Genomic DNA, 19,426 nt, shown 5'->3' with positions numbered 1-19,426 from the left:
CGGAACACTATATGCGATCACGAAGGGGCGAGTAGTGTGAAGACGACGACGACGATTAGAGGCCTGCTTTGGCTGTTGCCTCTTGGCCAAGTTCGGTGTATTTCCTTGTAAATATACTTGTATACGGCTTTACGGCTGCGCCTTGCTACGTAACATATCTGGTGGAGGTGGATGCTCCCTGTACGTCGTCACGGAGCTTCGCAGTAGACAGTAAGTCTAGCCTTCATTCTTGGCTCCCGGCGACGATAACTAGACTCCGCCGGCTTCGACACCTGCTTCCACTTCGACGACCTACATCACTCTCCCCGCTCCCCCTTATCCTGGCGTATTCTCGGGTAAAGATGGAGAAGACGTCGAGGACTTGATTGGCTTGTTCTTACTCGTCAGCCGTAATAACTGGCGGGACCCTACTATCATGCTCGCCAACGTAGTCTTTTACTTCGGTGGCACAACTCGAGTTTGGTTTCGGACGCACGAAGATGAGCTCACTAGTTGGGATTTGCTTAAGCAAAAGCTTCGAGACTTGTGCGGCAACCCCTACAGTCACCAACTTGCCGCGCAGAAGACGTTTTCCGGTCGTGTGCACACGTCAACAGAGCCCTATGTGAGGTGCATTCAGGACGTCTTGGCCCTGTGCCGCAAAGTTCACGCACACATGACTGAGTCAGACCAGGTTTCCCTCGTCCTCAATAGTATTGCCGATGAGGCCTTCAACTTGCTCGTTCTCAACAACGTGGCGACGGTGGATGCAGTTATGGAAGAGTGCCGCCGCGTGGAACTTGCTACACGCCGATGTATTGACCAGCAGTTTGCCCGTCTGCCCAAAACCCCAGCGGAATCTTATTGTACCAACGCTCCTCGTCCCATCAACACTGGCGATGTTACCAGGTTTGTCCGGCGTCAGACCGAGGCTGCCTATCCGGCTACCTTCGGCTCAGGCCCCACCGACGCACCTGCAGTCACGGTTTCCCTGATCGAGGCAGTTGTCCGCCAGGAGTTGAAAAACATGGGTCATCACACCATCTGTTTGACCGATCGCCCTGATACCCACACGGCTTCTTCGATTCCGCCCCGTCCCGTATCTTATTGCCCACCACGTTTCCGTAACCCATCTGAATTGTGCACTGCTGATGACAAGCCCTTTTGTTTTCAGTGCCATCGAATCGGGCACATTTCTCGGCACAGTCGCAGTCGCTGGAGTTCCCGAGAAGCAACCCATGCCCGGCGTTCTTCGGACGTGCCTCGCATGGGCTCAGCGATTTGTGCTCCTGGTTGTGGCATCTCGCTCGGGATATTCTTCAGTTTCTGCTATCGAGCACCCGGAGGTGTAAGGACCTTCCTGACACCTCATCTTCCCGGACCCACCGACCATCATTTCACCAGGGCCTCATTTTGAGCAGCCAGGAGAACGCCGAGCTAAGCCTAACGCTCGGCGCAACGCCACCTCGCCCGCAGCGTGCAGCTGCACCTAGCGTCGCACTGGCGTCCGCTGCGCCGGCACTCACTCCCTTCGTCTCGAAGCCGCCGATATGTAAAGTATAGTCTACAGAACACTCATCTCCCAACAAGAATTTGATGACGACCCTCGCTGGCCCCGATTGCTCCAAGCCCACCGTGCGGCCCATCCAAAGGAAGCAGTTTCAGCCATGAACGCCAACCTCAAGTCCGCCATGGCACCTCGCCATCGCTGAATACTAACCGCCTACGCCGCCACGTCCAGCTGCCTCGTCTCCCAGTGGAAGACTACAAGATCGTCTTCCGCTCTGGTGGTGGCCTCAACCTCCGCACAACCACAAATGGGGCTCTCCTTGCCTAACTCTGTTCTAGCACCAGCGTTGAGTACGGTGACGCCCGTGTCGAGGACCGCGTACGCATAAACCCGTACATTAACTCTCACTATCAGAAAACCCTTGGAGCAACGCACCTGGCAGTATGTGCGAACGTTTGAGTTGCGTCTCGCTACCCAGTTGTACCCACTTCGCGCTTATGTGGCCGCACCTGACAACGCCCTCCGCGGCATAATCTACAACGCCGCGGACAATCAAAACCAAGAGGAGATAATCGAGGACCTGCATGCTATGAATCCTAGCAACACTTATGCCATCGCTGACGCAAGGCAGATGGATCGCACCCGGTCCACCCTGATCACCTCGTCGGCCCGAAAGAACTCCCTCGCACCGGGTTGTTGAACTGCGGCCTGTTTATCTGTCACCCCTTCCGCCCCAAGGCTGAAGCTTGTTTCAATTGTTGGAGCCATGGTCACCACTCCAACGTATGTACCAAGCCCAGGTCCGGACGCTGCCCATGCTGCGGAGCTGTGCACGCCGCTCGGGACCCCCCTGACTGCACTCCTATATGCATTACAAAGGGTCGCGCCTGTGTAAGCTCCGCTTCGAACGGGGGTGGGGTGAGTCCCTCCCTACTCGCATCCAGTCCCAAGTCAACTGCCATCCAGCTCAGTGCAGTCAACACCATCCGCCAAAGACAACGGTTCATCGCGTCCCCGTCAACGATCCAGCTTCCGATCAAGCCGGGACCGCAGCCCTCACCACCGCTCCGTCTCATTTCCACCGCTACCGGGGCAAGACACCCCATCGACCCTGCCGGACCCCGATAAAGAAAAGCTCAAAGCTCAAATCGCAGCGCCCAGAGCAACCACATTGCTCTACTGAAAGAACAGCTGCAGGCGCTGCTCGCGCGCCCCCACCTCCCCACCTCTTCCCCTCACCAAACCTATTGACCCATCGCTCTCCAGACATCACCGCCACCACCTCCCGTCCCTATGTCCGCCTCCTCTTCGGCCGCATCTTCTAGTGCCGCCTCCCCCTCCCTCAGCCCTCCACATAAGAGGCGCTCCTCTACAGAACCTGCCCCCACCCCGGAGATGGAGGCTGTCATCCGCCACACGCCTCAGTCCTCGAGGCACATGAACGACGCATCATGGCCACCATTACAGTACTGCGTACGGACAAGCAGAGCTGGATGGCTCAAATTAACAACCGCATGGCCAAAATTGAGGCCCGCCAGAGTTCCCTCGAATCCGATCTTGCCGAAATGACCATTAATGTCTCATCCCTCCTCCCCTCATCCTCATCTTCCAAACACCCTGCACCAGCAGGGGCACACCGGCCTCAATATGGCCACACAACCCCGCGCCTTAATTTCTGGCAGTGCAACTGCCGCGGCTTGCGCGTAAACCGGCACACGATGCAGCTCTGCCTCCAGAACATCCCTCCCTCCGGCCTCTCCACTATCATCGCCCTTCAAGATACCTCCGCAATAAAATTATGTGACTACACAGCTTTCCACCCTGCTTCCCCTTCACCTCCGAGCGTTGCCACGCTAGTTCATCGCGCATACGTGGCAATCGAGCATCCGCTCGACGTTCCGGAATGCACTCACCTCTTCTTTGATCTTCTCCCCCGGCGGCGGCAATATGCCAGCCTTTTTGTCCTTAATGTATACAGCCCACCCCGCACACCTGGAGGTCCCCTTCTCGTCCTTCTCCGCACCGTCCTCTCATGCGCGAGCCGGAACGCGCTCCTAATTCTTGGCAATTACAACTTTCATCACGTAAGTTGGGGTTAGCACAAGAACTGCAAGAAGGGCCTGGCACTATGGACATTCTTGCAGAACGGAGAGTTGACCGTCCTTAACGATTTCTCGGTACCCACCCGCATCGGCTCCAGCGTACAACGGAACACTAATCCGGACATTTCCATCTGCAAAAATATCCCGCACGCCGTGTGGAAGAACACCTGGGTCTCTCTCGGTATATATATATATATATATATATATATATATATATATATATATATATATATATATATATATATATATATATATAAAAATGATTTATTTATTTCGCAAATGACATACAAATACGAGCCTGCCCAAGCCAACAATGGGCTTGTGGGCCAGCGCTCGGCAGAATGCAGCAAGCCCGGGAGCGGCACAGTAAATCAGTTATGTACAAAACTCAAAAATAAAACTAAAGAAAGAAAGAAAGAAAGGAAGAAAGGAACCAAATTACACATACAAATCAAAAATATAAGATTTAACTTCTTTCCGTGTGCTGGAAGATAAAACTTTATCTGGCAGGTCATTTAACACATCAGGTACATAGAAGGCACGGACACGTTTGCCATATCTTGTCCTTACTCTTGGTAAGGTAAAGCGGTCGCGTGTACGTGATGCTCTGGCGGGGACATACGGGAGGCAGAACTCATTGTTCCATATATACAAAAGGATTACCGTTTCTTTGAATAACAGCCTGAACGAGGGCATGTGCGAGCATGAAAAAAGACTGGAATTGTTAGTAATGTGCACACCATACATCACCGCCCGAATTATGGATTTTAGTAAAGAATCAACTTTATTGCGCCAAAACACTGAACAGAAATAAAAAGAACAGATTCCATATCTCAGCACACTGTACGATAATGCATGTGCTATTGTTTTCCTTACGTAAATTGGGCATAGTGCTTTATTAGAATGCAGTAGGCAGGCTATTTTGCGAACTATTCCAGCGACCACTATAGCCTGTCCGTCGCTCCTTCCCCACCCTATCCTCCTCCCGCAAGGCCGCTCGGCTTGTGTGCTCTCGAGCTACCTTGTCCGCCCTTAGGTTCCCTTCTATTCCAGCGTTTCCCGGTACCCAGAAAATTGTATGCCTGACTTTGTTTGTTGTTAGCCCTGCAGGAGCGGAGGATGTGAAGCGCCGTGCGTCCTATTCTGCCGTTCATGTAATTCCGACACGTAGCCGAGGAGTGCAGACGTGTTCGCATCGGCTCTGTCAATAATCTTGCCTAGTAGCGGTCAAATCATGTGACCACCACGGAATTCGCAGGATTTGTGTAGGAAGACACCAGGAACGCGCTGATACCCCCTTTTTTGACAAGTGGACCCGGTTTCTTCCAAGAAAAGACCACCACCCGAGCATGCCGGCCCGCCACGCTAAGCGTAACGGCGTAGCGGAGCGCGGACCCCCGGCAGTCAGCTCCCGGCCCAAGCGTAGCGCCGCCACGGCCCAACTTCCAACGGACAACGACCCGGAAACAGCCCAGGACACCATGGACACGGATGACCAAGCCATCGAAACCGCGGGATCTGCGGCCGACGCTGAAGAGGACTTCCTCTCGCCTGACGAGGTGACACAGGGGGAATCAAACAGCGACGCCGACGACAACGAGGAGAAAAACACAGCAAGGGAAGACGACGAAGCCAAGAACGGTCAGTGGCAACTTGCACTATCTTTGCGAGAACGAAAAGGTTTAAGAAAACAATTGCGAGCAGCCACTGATGACAGCGGAGCTCGAGGCGACGGTGAGGGCAACAGCAGCTGCATTGCCAGGGCGCCTGCAGGAGAGCGAGCGAAACGCGGCGTAGCGTCTATAAGAGCCCGACGGCGAACGCGCGCGGCGCCGCTGCCCAGAAATGACATGAAAATTATCATGCGTCCCAAGCCAGGGCTAGTTGTAAAAGAACTTAAAATCTACGAAGTTGCGCGAGCGATAGAGCGTGCAAGCGGCGACCCGGCGACCTGCAGGAGCGATAAATTTTTGCTTCGCCTCCGCAACGGGTCAAACATAATCATTGTAAGTACCCCATAAGAACAAGTGGCGGAGAAGATCGTGAAGATCAAAACGCTGGAGCTCAATGGCACTAAACATCCGATGAACACCTACATAACCACCCCTGAAGGGTACCTTAAAGGAGTGGTACACGGACTGGAACGCGAAACCCCAGAAGAGGAACTTTTAAGTCATCTCCGAGTGCGCACTCAAGGAGTGACAATCGTCCAAGCCCGGATGCTCGGCAAGTCTGAAACCGCAGTGATAACGTTCGATGGACCGATAGTGCCACGCTTCGTCTACTATTACGGTGGCGAAATGCCATGTGTGCCTTATCAGCCCACAAGACAATACTGCAAACTGTGTAAAAGTAAGGGACATAGAACGGACGTTTGTCCAACGCCCACGGCAAAGGCGTGCAGCAATTGTTGGCTAAGGGACCCTCCTGAGGGCCACACCTGTGATCCAGAGTGTGCCCTGTGCGGGGGGGCTCATCCCACGGCGGCATCGGAGTGCACCAAGAAACTCAAACGGGTCCCCCAAAGGGGCAGGCCACCACTGTCGCAACGTCTACGCCGACCACAAGCCAACGGCATCCTCAAGAGACGCTGGTTCAGCACGGACCGTGAGGACTCTGCATCACCAGATGGGGCCCGTTCCAGGTCCCGATCCAGTTCCCGATCCAGGTCCAGCTCCCGAGACCGCTCCAACTCCAGGGACAGTGGCCAAGAGAGGGGCCAAACAACAAACCAACAGCAGAAGAGCAAGAAGACTGTGAACAAAGAAGGCAAAAACAAGGTGAGCTGGGCAGCAATCGCCTCCCAACCCCCACACCAAACAACACAACTCACACGCCTAGAACGCGAACTAGAGCTCATGCGAGTGCGAATAGGAGACCTAGAAAGAGAAAATAGGCAATTGAAAAAGCAACAAATGCAGCAACCACAACGAGAATCTAAACCAGTTCAGACAGGACAGAAAGGACAAAAACTACCGAATTTAGAAGGCGACACCGTAATTACCTTGTCGATGTTGAAAGAAACCATAAAAGAAGTTATACCCACAATCGTTGAGCAGGTGATGATTCAGGTAGATCGAAAACTAGAAGCTCTGGACAAGAAAATCCAGGCACAACAAATAGAATTTACGAAAGCACTGAGAAAACATGCCACAGGCAGCAGCATAAGAGAAAAGGCAGAAAAAGTATACAACAGGCCAGGCTTGTCGGCCATGACCCAGGCGACACACAATGCCTAAACATCAAAAGCACGCTTCCGAAGAGTGCGAAATATGGCAGTGGAACTGCCGCGGGTTCCGGCGTAAAATGGGACAACTGTCGCAGCTGGTGATGACACAAAACAGATCACCAGCTATCATTGCATTGCAAGAAGCCGGAACAAACCCAAAATTACAGGGATACGAAACCTTCAATACCGAAGGTGAAAACTGGAAGGTCGCAACATTGGTGGACAAGAAAGTAACGGCAATATGTCACAAATCCATAGAAGGAACGGACATTCCGCATATCCTCCTGAGACCCCGCTATGGGGATTTGTCCAATATATTGGACATTCAGATATGAGACACTACTCCTGTGACAAGGCTTTCATCCTCATAAAACCGCACTGTACAGCTTATTGGACATCTGCTTGTGCCATCTATGCAGCATTGATGAAAATACATCGTTTAAATTCCCGCCGAAACAGTTCCGCAATGGCGGAATTAAGCGGCGCGGCGTTTTACGGCAACTGCCAGAGAAGTAAGCACTGTTTCTCGTATTTCTACCTGCTTTTAGGGCATATCTTTGATTTTGTATTAAAGTTAATACAACAGCGTACGCGCAGAAAAAAAATTTTAACTGTTCGCGCGCTTACTTTTTTTTACTCCTCCTTTGATTTCGCGTGTCCATTACGTTGGACGCTAGGACTCAACCCGGTAATTTTGACCGCGCTTTTGTGATGGCCTTGTTATGAACAGCAGACGAGTACTGTTGGCATTTAGCGGCTTGTGGACGAAATCGCGGCTCATTTTTTCTTCAGGGGGACCGGCCTCGTGTGTCTGATGAATTAAGCCGATAACGTTTCTTTATTCAATCCATGGCTTGGACCAGCAAGACACCTACTGTCGCAGGTGGTCTTGTAAGGGAAAAACATGTCAATATCCCTCTACCAGATATTGTTCGCAGGCAGAACGTCAACATGGGTGGTGTTTACAAGGCAGACCGAATGATAAGTTACTACAGTATAAAAGCAGGCGTCAACAAGTAGACAATCAGAGCCATCTTTCACCTCTTCGACATTGCCCTCAACAACTCCTGGGTTAGAACACGCGGGACATACGCTCCGTAAAGAAACAGCGGAAAGAAATACTCAAATATATGCAGTTCCGCCAATCTGTTGCTGAGACTCTCGTGGCTCAAGGGAAGAAACAGGATGAAACGGAGAGTGAGAACGAAGCCGAGTGGCCTCCGCCATCAAAGCAGGCTCAGCTGTCTCCTCGAGAACCCCAAGAAAAGAGCACTACCCACTACTCAATACTGGCAGACACTGCAAACGCTGCCCGTTGCAGACTACAGGGCTGCCACATAAAAACAAAGTTCTTTTGCACCAAATGTCGGCTCTTCTTCTGAATCACCAAGGACAAACAGGTGTTTTGAAATTGCCCACGAGAAGTGAACACAAAAGCAAAATTTTTGTTTTGAGCAGAGGAATGCTCTTCTTATGTACTTTATTGACTACTTTGCCTTTTGAGTTATTAAAATATTTTAGCACACGAGTTTTGCGTAATATCTGCGGTACGTCATTACGTGCGCACTTGGTGAAGGAAGACCGGGTAGCATCCCAGTGTCCAATATGTTGGACATCGCGCTGAGCTGAAATTATCACGGCTATTGAAAAAACATTTAACACTTTTCACCTTCATAACCATACTGATGTATTCTGAAAGTTTGGGGAAAATCTGTGCACCCAAATGCATCCCGGGTCTCAGGAGGATATAATAACCGAAATCACATATAAAGGCACCAGAGGAAAGAGTGCCTTCATAATTAATGTCTACAGCCCGCCGAGTCAGAAAAGAGCAACGTTCGACAAACTATTTCAAGAGGCCGCAAAAATGGCGAAGGGGAGACCTCTAGTGATAGTTGGGGATTTTAATGCCAGGCACTCAAGCTGGGGGTATCCAACCCAGAACAATAAAGGCAAAAATATCATGGGGCAAATAGAAGCGCTCGGCATGACACTTCTAACAGACCCTGCAATGCCAACAAGAACAGGGAATAGTATCTCCGCAGACACAAGTCCGGACTTAACAATAACCAAAAATTGTCCAAATGCGGAGTGGTGCAACACCCTCGAAAATCTAGGCAGTGACCATTGCATTATAAGCACCACAATCCGCACAGCTCAAATCCGCAAACAAATAGGTACAGCTAAAATAACAGACTGGCGGGCGTACAGAGAATCACTTAAAGAACATACCACGGACATAAATGATTTAGATAATTGGTGCGAATGCATACGAAATATAAAGCAGAAACATACCAAAACCATCACCAGAACAGACAAAACACCTGAAGTGGACCCTCACCTATTGCATCTGTGGGATGCAAGACGAAGCCTGACCAAAAGATGGAAGCGACAGAAATGCAACCGCAAACTCAAAATGAAAATCAAAGAAATAACCCAGAAGGCCGAGGAATATGCTAATCAACTTACAACAGCCAACTGGGAACGCTTCTGCGGATCACTTAATGGAACCCTAGGGACGGCAAAAACGTGGAACATCCTCAGAGGAATGATCGACCCGCTCAAAACCAGACGCGAAGGACAAAAGAACTTGGAGCGATTGCTACACTCGTACCCAGGCACAAAAGAAGAACTCCTACAGGCAGTCCATAGAAAATGCTTCGGTAACAAAGCCCCGATACCCCCATACCAAGCTGATTACATCGGACACCCAAACCCAGAAATGGATGAACTCTTCACGGTAGCAGAAGTTAAAGCAGCAATCGCCAGTACAAAACGGAACACAGCGGCAGGGGCAGACCAAATATCAAATGCCATGATTAGAAACATGAATGATGAAGCCATAACAGCCCTTACGAACTTTATAAATGATCATTGGGTCAAAGGAACGATACCACAGCAATGGAAACATGCTGTGATAATCATGATTCCAAAACCAGGGAAGAAATTTACTTTAGACAACCTTAGGCCCATCTCTCTTACATCATGCCTAGGGAAGGTGTTCGAAAGATTAGTAAACACTAGACTCCAACGTCACCTTGAAGAAAACAACTTAATGCCTGATACCTTGTTTGGCTTCAGACCACATCTGTCAACACAGGACATACTCCTGCTTTTAAAGGAGGAAGTCTTAACGAACGTCCCCAAGGCCGGAGAACACATTGTCATGGCTGTCGACATAAAAGGGGCCTTCGACAACGTAAGTCACAAAGGGATACTGGATGGACTTGCAGAGACCAGCTGCGGTCAAAGGACGTACCAGTACATCCGAAGCTTCCTCAACCAGAGAACAGCAGTTATAAAAGTAGGAAATGATGAATCTGAAGTCATCCATCCTCCCAACAAAGGAACTCCACAGGGTGCGGTGATTTCGCCTACACTCTTCAACATAGCCATGATTGGACTAGCTAAAAAACTCCAAGAAATCCCCGACGTCCACCATTCCCTATACGCGGATGATATAACGATATGGATAACCAAGGGCAACTTGGGAGAGAAGGAGGAAAAGCTCCAATGGGCAGCCAATATAATAATAGAGTGGGCTCGGCGGTGCTACTGAAATGGATCGCCCTAACTGCTTTCGCTTCTTCGTTACGCAGTTCACCCCACTTTCCTGGCCCCATCTGCTCGCTGTTCTCGGAGTGCTGTCCGCCTGCACATCATCGACAGTCGTGCCGTTGCCTGTGCTTCCTTCTGCGCATGCTCATACCGACATGGAACAAACGCCGCAAGATCAAGCTTGGACAGCCACGTGCGAGCCTCCGCCTGCAACTACGGATACCTTGCTTCCGCTGCATCATCTGCATAACCCCTGGAAACCGTCAACGCTATCTGCGACAATCGCCGTGCCCTCCCCTGGATTCGGCTACATAAGGCCCGACCAAACCATCGTAGCGCTTAGTGGGCTCGGCGGTGCTACTGAAATGGATCGCCCTAACTGCTTTCGCTTCTTCGTTACGCAGGTAATGAATTATCACAGCCTTTACGCCAAGCGCTCCAGTAACCATTGTCTGTTTGTGCTGCCGGGCCCACGGCGATCTATAGCTATGTTTTACGAGTGTTCCCACATGTTGTTGAAACTACTATTGCTGGCCGGGGATGTGGAAACTAATCCCGGTCCTCTCCCTTCCTCTACTGCTGACAATTCCAAAGATATACTTACCGCGCTTACAGCTTTACAATCCGGACAGTCAACAATCCTTGAGCAGCTAGGCTCTATCAAGTCCACCCTTGAGGAGCATGAGAAAGAATTTGCGCACCTAAACACTAGGCTTACGAAGATTGAGACAGATTTCAAGTCCATTTCTAATATAAGACCTCAAATTGACAGTATACAAATCATTACCGCCAACTGCTCAGCTCAAGTATCTACTTTGACTACCCGAATGGATGACCTTGAAAACATGTCTCGCCGAAGCAATTTGGTGTTCTATGGGCTCAAAGATGCGGAAAACGAAAGCTGGAGTGATTCTGAAAAACTTATAATTGATCACTGCCAGAAGAACCTGAATATAACCATCGAAAGCAATAACATCGAGCGAGCGCATCGTCTAGGAACATTCAAAAGTAGAAAGCACCGCCCAATCATAGTCAAGTTTCTGCAGTTCAAGGACAAAGAACGCGTTTTATCATCAGCTTATAAGCTTAAATCGTCTGATTACGCAATCAGCGAAGACTTCTGCCCTAACACCCGACTCGCCCGTAAACGCCTCATTGAATTTGCGAAAACTAACCACATCCCCTACAAACTCCGTCACAACAGGCTAATCTCTAATGGTAAAACGTACATCTTTGATCACACCACTGAGAAAGTGCTCGAACGTAAATCATAGCAGCCACCACTTCCCCCAAGCAGTAACGTACGGCCCAAAAACGATCATCTGTCCCTTCTTTACACTAACATTCGCAGTATAATACCGAAGCGTGATTTCGTATGCAGTCTTATCAGCTCATCATCCAGTAACGTCGTTCTGCTGACTGAAACATGGTTAAATTCATCAATCTTAGATTCCGAAATCCTGTCCGAACTTCCTGACTTCGATATATTCCGAAAAGACAGACCTGACGGCTGCCGTGGCGGTGGTGTTCTTATCGCTACCAAGCGCCTTCTAAATTGTTCAGCTGTTAACGTAGTAACCTCGTTGGAAACGATTTGGGTGTGCTGTCATGCTTCATCCCCTCGCGTACTCATCGGTGTATGCTATCGACCGCCTGATACGGACAGTTCCTTCATAACGCTCTTTCACGACATGCTCGATTCCCTAATCTCATCTTACCCACGCACCCCAATTTTGCTTTTCGGTGATTTCAACTTTCCGTCCATAGATTGGAATGATATGTCCCGCACCCTAACAAAATGTCAGGCATCTAGTGAATTCCTAAACACATGCTTAACTATCGGCCTGTCTCAAATTGTTTCTGAGCCCACCCGCACGACTGACCATACATCAAACATTCTTGACCTCATTTTAACCACTCACCCTGACGAGTTCTGTGCTCCTTCGTACATTACGGGCCTTAGTGACCACGTTGTACTTCACACTACCTTTTCTACCAGCGTTACCAAAAGTCCTAAATCCAAAAAAGTACTAACGCTGTACGACAAAGGAGACTACACTAGCATGAATCGTGACCTTCTTGTTTTCCATAGCCATTTTGCTTCTACCTACCACTTGCGTTCTGCCGAGTCGAACTGGTCTCTCTTCAAGTCAGAAATGCTGCGTTTGATTCGACTTTACATCCCTACCATCAGCATAACAGAGCGAAAACGTTCTCCGTGGTTTAATGTTAAACTAAAGCGTTTAAATAACAAGAAAAAGCGCCTCTTCCGTTCTGCCAAGTTATCTAACACCAAATGTGCCTGGACCAAATACCACACCACTGCCAAGCAATATTCCGATCTCACTACCCAAACTAAGCTCCGTTTTTTTTCTACTACCCTCCCTGAAATGATACAAAGCAACCCTAAGCGCTTCTGGAAAACAATCATCCCTGATGTTGATACTACTATTTCTCTCATTGACAGCACTGGCTCACCAGTAGGCGTATCCGACGTACCCCATGTCTTGAACCATGCATTCTCATCAGTCTTTACTAAGGAAACAACTCGTGATTTCACTGATCCTGCGCCTTTGCCGCATCCACCAATGGATGGCATCACCTTCAACGCACATGGTATTGTTAATATTATCGACTCACTAAAATTTTCATCTTCCTGCGGTATCGATGGAATTAATTCGAAAGTCTTAAAGAATACTAAACATGTTTGTAGTCTCATTATTTCCCTCATTTTTCAACAGTCGCTTGATACAGGCACAGTCCCACACGACTGGCGAATTGGGAAGGTCATTCCGGTTTTCAAGAAAGGTGACAGATCATCCCCACGTAATTACCGACCCATTTCGTTAACCAGTGTATGCTCTAAGATCATGGAACACGTCATTTACTCTAATGTTGCCACATTCCTAACATCGGCCGACTTTTTTCATCCAAACCAACACGGATTCCGGAAAGACCACTCATGCGAAACCCAATTAGCTTTGTTCCTGCATGACATTCATTCCTATCTTGACCGCAATATCCCAATTGATGCGCTATTTCTAGATTTCGAGAAAGCTTTCGATAAAGTACCCCATTCCCGCCTTTTGCTTAAAATGTCCTTGTTAAACATTCATCCTAGTGTCTTGAACTGGATTCGAAGCTTTTTGACTGACCGCATGCAATTTGTCTCCGCTAATGGCTTCTCATCATCCTACTCACACGTTCTTTCAGGAGTACCTCAAGGCACGGTTCTTGGCCCCTTGCTCTTTCTAATATACATTAACGACTTGCCTTCCACAGTAACATCTAGTATCCGCCTATTCGCGGATGATTGCGTACTCTACCGCCCCATAACTAACGCCGAGGATGCTAACATCCTCCAAAATGACCTGGATAACATACAGCGGTGGTGCACTAAATGGCTAATGTCCCTAAATACTACAAAGACCGCACAAATTTCTTTTCACCGCCGCCGAAATTATACTCCGCCTACTTATAAAATTAACGATACTACTATTATTTCCACTAACTCTTTTAAGTATCTTTTCATTAACCTTGCTAGTGACTTAACATGGTCTTGCCACATTAACCACATAATAAACTCATCTAATCGAGCAGTTGGGTATCTCCGACGTAACCTGCGCATGACACCTCCTTCCTTAAAATTACTAGCTTATAAAACATTTGTACGACCTAAACTTGAATACGCTTGCGCAATATTTGACCCCCATCAGTCTAACCTTATCTCAGCCCTTGAATCTGTTCAGAATCGTGCTACTCGCTTTATTCTTTCAAACTACTCTCGATACTCTAGCATATCCGCCTTGAAATTGCAACTAAAACTTCCTTCTCTCGCTTCCCGTCGCCGAATTTCACGTCTATGCCTTTATCACAGGTTTTTCCATTGCTCGCCCCGTGACAGCAACCTCATCCTACCAGTACGTCGAACACCCCGCACAGGCCATCCAAACAGCGTCATCCCGCATCGTTCCCGAACAACTACATTTCAGAAATCATTTTTTGTCCACACAGCTCGCGACTGGAATGACCTTCCCTGTCAATTAGCACAAATCCCTGACCCAGCACATTTCAAGACTGCCATCGAGGAAGCCATGTCATCGTCATGATTCTCATGTAACATTCATTGTTAACCGCCGTTCTTGCGCCCACCCCTCATGTAATGTCCCGCCAGGGACCCTTGAGGTTCAAATAAACAAACAAACAAAACAAAAAAAAACTATACGCAACAAAGAGGACTACAGTGCTCTGCGGAGAAGTCGGAACTCATTCGCCTCACAAAAACAAAAAAACAAAGAACTGACCCGAGACTCAAACTCGAGATCAGGCTGGATGGGAAAATTATTCCTGAGAGGTCAATAGTAAGAGTGTTGGGGATGTGGCTGCAATCTAATGCCAGATGTTTACACACTTTAAACACGATCAGAAAAACAACGCAACAAATTAACCGGATGATAGCCCGTGTGGCTCATAATCGGGCAGGAATGGGGGAACAGGACACCCTCAGACTGGTGAAAAGCCTGGTCATCAGCAGACTAATGTACTCCCTTCCTTACCATACCATGAACAGGGAGGAAGAAGAAACGGCTGATACAATAATACGGATGGCATATAAGACAGCCCTGAGGTTGCCACGCAACACTTCAAATGAGAAGCTTCTAGCCCTCGGCCTCCACAATACATTTCATGAGCTGGTTGAGGCCCAACTCATAGCGCAGAGGAGTCGATTGGCGCAAACGACAATCGGCAGAGCTCTTCTCCTAAGAGTCGGCCTTGGAGGATGCATACAAATACACCAAAACGCAAAAGGTTTACCCTGCCATATTAGAGATTTGTATGGGGTATCACCAATACCACAAAACATGGATCCGACATTACACGCAGGAAGGAGAAAAGCTCGAGCAGAATACATAGACAAAACGACAAAATACTCGGACACTGCACGATTCACGGATGCTTCACCATATCGGGCCAACGCAAAGAACATGGTGGCAGTTGTCGTAAACCGTAAAGGGAAAATCACGGCCTGTGCTTCGGTTTCCCGAGCTATACGAGAAGGCATAGAGCGCAATGCTCCACTAACAATAGTCACAGATTCTCAGGCCACATGTAAAAACTATCAGAGGGGACAGATCAGCGCGAGGGCATGCCGGATACTTACCGAAATCAACAGAGACCTTGACGTCAGGTATACCCAAACGATAACATGGGCCCCGGGACACGAGGGTGTTACTGGGAACCTCCATGCAGATGAGGTGGCTCGAGGTTTTACTAATTGCCGAGCTACCCATGGCAACATGGTGGAGGACCCGACACCCATCGATCCAAGTTCCCAAGCGATCTTGCAGCACTACAGGGAAATCAGAAGGCTCTACCCAGCCCCGCATAGGAACCTTTCAGCCATGGACTCAGCGACGTTACGCAGACTCCAAACAGACACATACATAAACCTACATAAATTGCACATATACTACCCAACAGCATACAAGGACATATGCCCGTGGTGTGGGAGCACACCAACGCTCTACCACATCACATGGGAGTGCACAGCTCACACAGAAGAACAAGAAGATAATAACACGAGAGCGAGGTGGGAGGCATTGCTATCCAGCTCCGCCCTTGGGGATCAGCTCAGGCTAGTCCGCAGGGCAGAAAGGATGGCGAGGGCCAGCGGTGCCTTGGAATAGGGGCCCGACCACACGGCGTTACCCCGTTTTAGGGGCAACGAAGTTCTTTCAACGAATAAAGTTTTGTTCTTCTTCTTCTTCTTCTTGCGAGTCGGTGAGTATTGTTAAAGACCTTTCGGATCGGTAGCCCTCCACTGCCGCTAGAGCTACGGCTATTTCCTCAGCTTCCGTTACCGAGCAGTCCTTCATTGACGCACTGCTGATCTCTTTGTAGCCCTGGCTTATTATTATCGCAGGTGTCTTTGCTATGTTTGTGCCTCTTTTCTTGGCTTATACAGCAACATCTGTGTATACTATTGTGTTTTTTGTGGCCAGGTACTTTTCGACGTATTTCGCCCTTGCGTCCCTTCGCGCCGTGTGGAGGTTTGGGTCCATGTTTTTGGGTAGGGGGTTAACAGTGTATGTTTTCCGATATTCACCAGGAAGATCCATGCTGTCACCCACTTCCCTGTTCCGAAGTGTGCCAAGGATGTGCGCAGCTTCATCGATCTTTGCTCGTACTTCCACCGTTTCGTGAAAAATTTCGCATCCACAGCATTACCACTAATTGAGCGCTTGAAAAAAAAAGCCCCTTTCCAGTGGTGCGACAATGAGGCCTCTGTATTCTCCCATCTAATCGACCTTCTCACAACGCCTCCCGTTCTGGCCCATTTTGATCCTTCTGCGCCTACCGAAGTCCGTACTGATGCCAGCGGTCAAAGAATTGGCGGAGTACTGGCGTCACAGAATTGCCGGAGTATGTTATCGCTATCGCCAGCAGGCTCCTCTCACCCGCGGAGCGCAACTATTCCATGATCGAGCGCGAGTGTCGGGCCCCAGTTTCGGCGGTAGCGAAATTCCGCCCATACTTATATGGCCACCCTTTTCCGTTGTCACAGACCATAACGCATTTGCTGGTTATGCTCACTGAAAGATCCCACAGGAAGTCTTGGTCGCTGGGCATTACGCCTCCAAGAATAGTCGTATTCTGTCAGCTACAAATCTGGCCGACTACACAAGGACGCTGACTGCCTGTCTCGTTACCCGGTTGACGAGCCCGGCGACGCCGACAGCAGTACCGCCAATGGCATTTTCTCTGTGTCTGCCTTCGCTAAAATCACCGATGAGCACTACCGAGACCTATCGCTGCGAGCACTCATCGAGCGTTTGCACTCTACAGCTACCGACACATCAGGTCACCGATATGTCCTCAAGGGCGGAATTCTGTACCGAAGGAACTTCCTCCCTGACTGCTCTGATCTTCTTCTCGTGCCAAAACATCTGCGACAGACTGTGCTGTTTGAGATGTATGACGCACCCACTGCAGCATATCTTGGGGTAACCCGCATGTACGACCGCGTCCACCGCTACGTCTATAGGATTGGTGTTGCTCGCTCCGTCCGACGCTATGTTGCCTCCTCTGCTCGCTGCCAGCGTCGGAAAACACCTCAGGTGCTACTTGCCGGTCATTTCCAGCCGATAACCGTCACTATGGAACCGTTCTTTTGTGTTGGATTAGGCCTACTCGGTCCTTTTCCCTCTTATATATTGAACCTCCTTAGGTTTGTGTTTCCCCAAACCAGAATTATCACGTAATTGTGTCAGCTTCCTTTTTTTAGCGCTGTGCTCCCCGTACTGTTCATGCCTCGAATGGCCTGCGCATATCAACGTGACATAACGGTCCCGAAAGGAATGTATCAAGTGCTTAGCGCTAAAGGAGAAGAAAACAAGGTTGCGCAAGACGCACGATTATTGTTTCAGGACAGATGAGCCAGAAATGGCGGGGAAAATTTTCGAGGAGCAGTTATACATGACTCAGTGTCAGTGCCAGATATGCAGTCCGCCGGTGGCCTAGCCTTGGCGGAGCGTGCAAATAAGACTCCTGAAACACGTTTAGCAATGAGGTTTCTTTTACAGTTCACATAAGACAAAGCATACCGACCACGTTACATTATACGTCCAAATAACCAATGCATGTGACAGGCGCAGCCAGCGTCACACTGGTGGGAGGCCGTGCAGTATAGGTGCTAGGTCCCCATGCGACCCGAATGCTTAGTACTACTATAAAACAAATGTTGCGGTTCGTTATGTGCGTTGCAACTTAAGGGCCGTCTGTCACATTCCAGAAGTGAATTTGAATTGCGTAGAATAACAAATTGGTTGGATTTGCGCATAGCGATGATTTGCCCACACCTATGAAGAGTTGTTCTCGCAACCTTCGTTTGCACTCTTTCTACGCTTCTTATGTGTATTGCGGAAAAATGCAGTGAGGAGTGGAGCTTACGAATATCGCTCGTAGTAATAATGATGGCGACCACCATGCACGCCATGGCCATCAGGCAAAAGCACATGATGACCGCCAAGGCAGCCACCCTTGGTCCAGAGACACTGCAAGGAAGTAAAGGCCACAAGTAGAAGGAAAACGTTTATTAAGTAGCCATTCATAGAGGAGTTCTTCTTGTGATAAACCATGTTTTAGTTACGTTATCCCACTGTTTTATTGGACCCCTGAACGGTTTTATAGATTTTGCGCAAGCGTAATGAGTCATTGAGTAGGCCCCTCTTAACATTCAGTCACGCCTTGAAGCAGTTCACCTAAATTTGTAGTGTATTATAATGTTTTGCTATGAATAGAGCTATGCTATGAAAAGATCTATGGGAAGAAGAATGATGGGTATAACGTTAAGGGATAAGAAAAGAGCAGATTGGGTGAGGGAACAAACGCGAGGTAATAACATCTTAGTTGAGATAAAGAAAAAAAATGGGCATGTGCAGGAGGTGTGATGAGGAGGCAAGGTAACCGAAGGTCATTAAGGGTTACGGACTGGATTCCAAGCGAAGGGAAGCGTAGTAGGGGGCGGCAGAGAGCTAGGTGGCCGTATTAGATTAAGAAGTTTGCAGCGACAACATGGCCACAATTAGTACATGACCGGGGTAGTTGGAGAAGGATGGGAGAGGCCTTTGCGCCTGCAGTGGGCGTAACCAGACTGATGATGATGATGATGATGATGATGTTCTTGTTGTGATGCCGAACGCTAGCGATTGCAGCGAAGCCGCTCTGTTGAGTTTTCTGCCGGCCCCTTACCACTGACGTATTTGACCTAATACACACCAATTGGTAGAGCTACTTGATTGGCAACCCAGGTGACATAATGTATAATTGCTCCAACTTTATGGTGAATGAAGGTTGTTCGCAATGGTTGTAATTCTGGTTATATTCTTTGTATAAAAAGTAATTGAAAAGCCACATACAACGACCGTCTATCTCAAGCAATTCCAGCACATACAACGTGTCGTATGTTTGCGTTCAAACATTCTCCCTGTTGACGTAGGCTGAGCGGTCGCTGTTCGTCGAGAGCTTTCTTTGCAAGAGCGCCGTGGA

The 19,426-nt window shown here is 49.0% G+C and overlaps 1 protein-coding gene across 2 annotated transcripts in view; it reads right to left on the bottom strand.

Annotated features, from left to right (window-relative positions):
- Positions 1 to 19,426, bottom strand: part of LOC139050396 (uncharacterized) — a 151,918-nt gene that overhangs the window by 90,999 nt on the left and 41,493 nt on the right. For both annotated transcript variants that reach the window (XM_070526696.1, XM_070526697.1), the window contains exon 5: positions 18,329 to 18,432. In XM_070526696.1, coding sequence (XP_070382797.1) covers positions 18,329 to 18,432 — 104 coding nt within the window. The remainder of the gene's footprint in view (positions 1 to 18,328; positions 18,433 to 19,426) is intronic.

This window comes from Dermacentor albipictus, chromosome 10, assembly GCF_038994185.2.
Source record: "Dermacentor albipictus isolate Rhodes 1998 colony chromosome 10, USDA_Dalb.pri_finalv2, whole genome shotgun sequence".
In the NCBI taxonomy this organism is placed as follows: Eukaryota; Metazoa; Arthropoda; class Arachnida; order Ixodida; family Ixodidae; genus Dermacentor; species Dermacentor albipictus.
The sequence above is the reverse complement of the archived record's forward strand: the minus strand, read 5'-3'. Positions and strand labels throughout refer to the sequence as shown.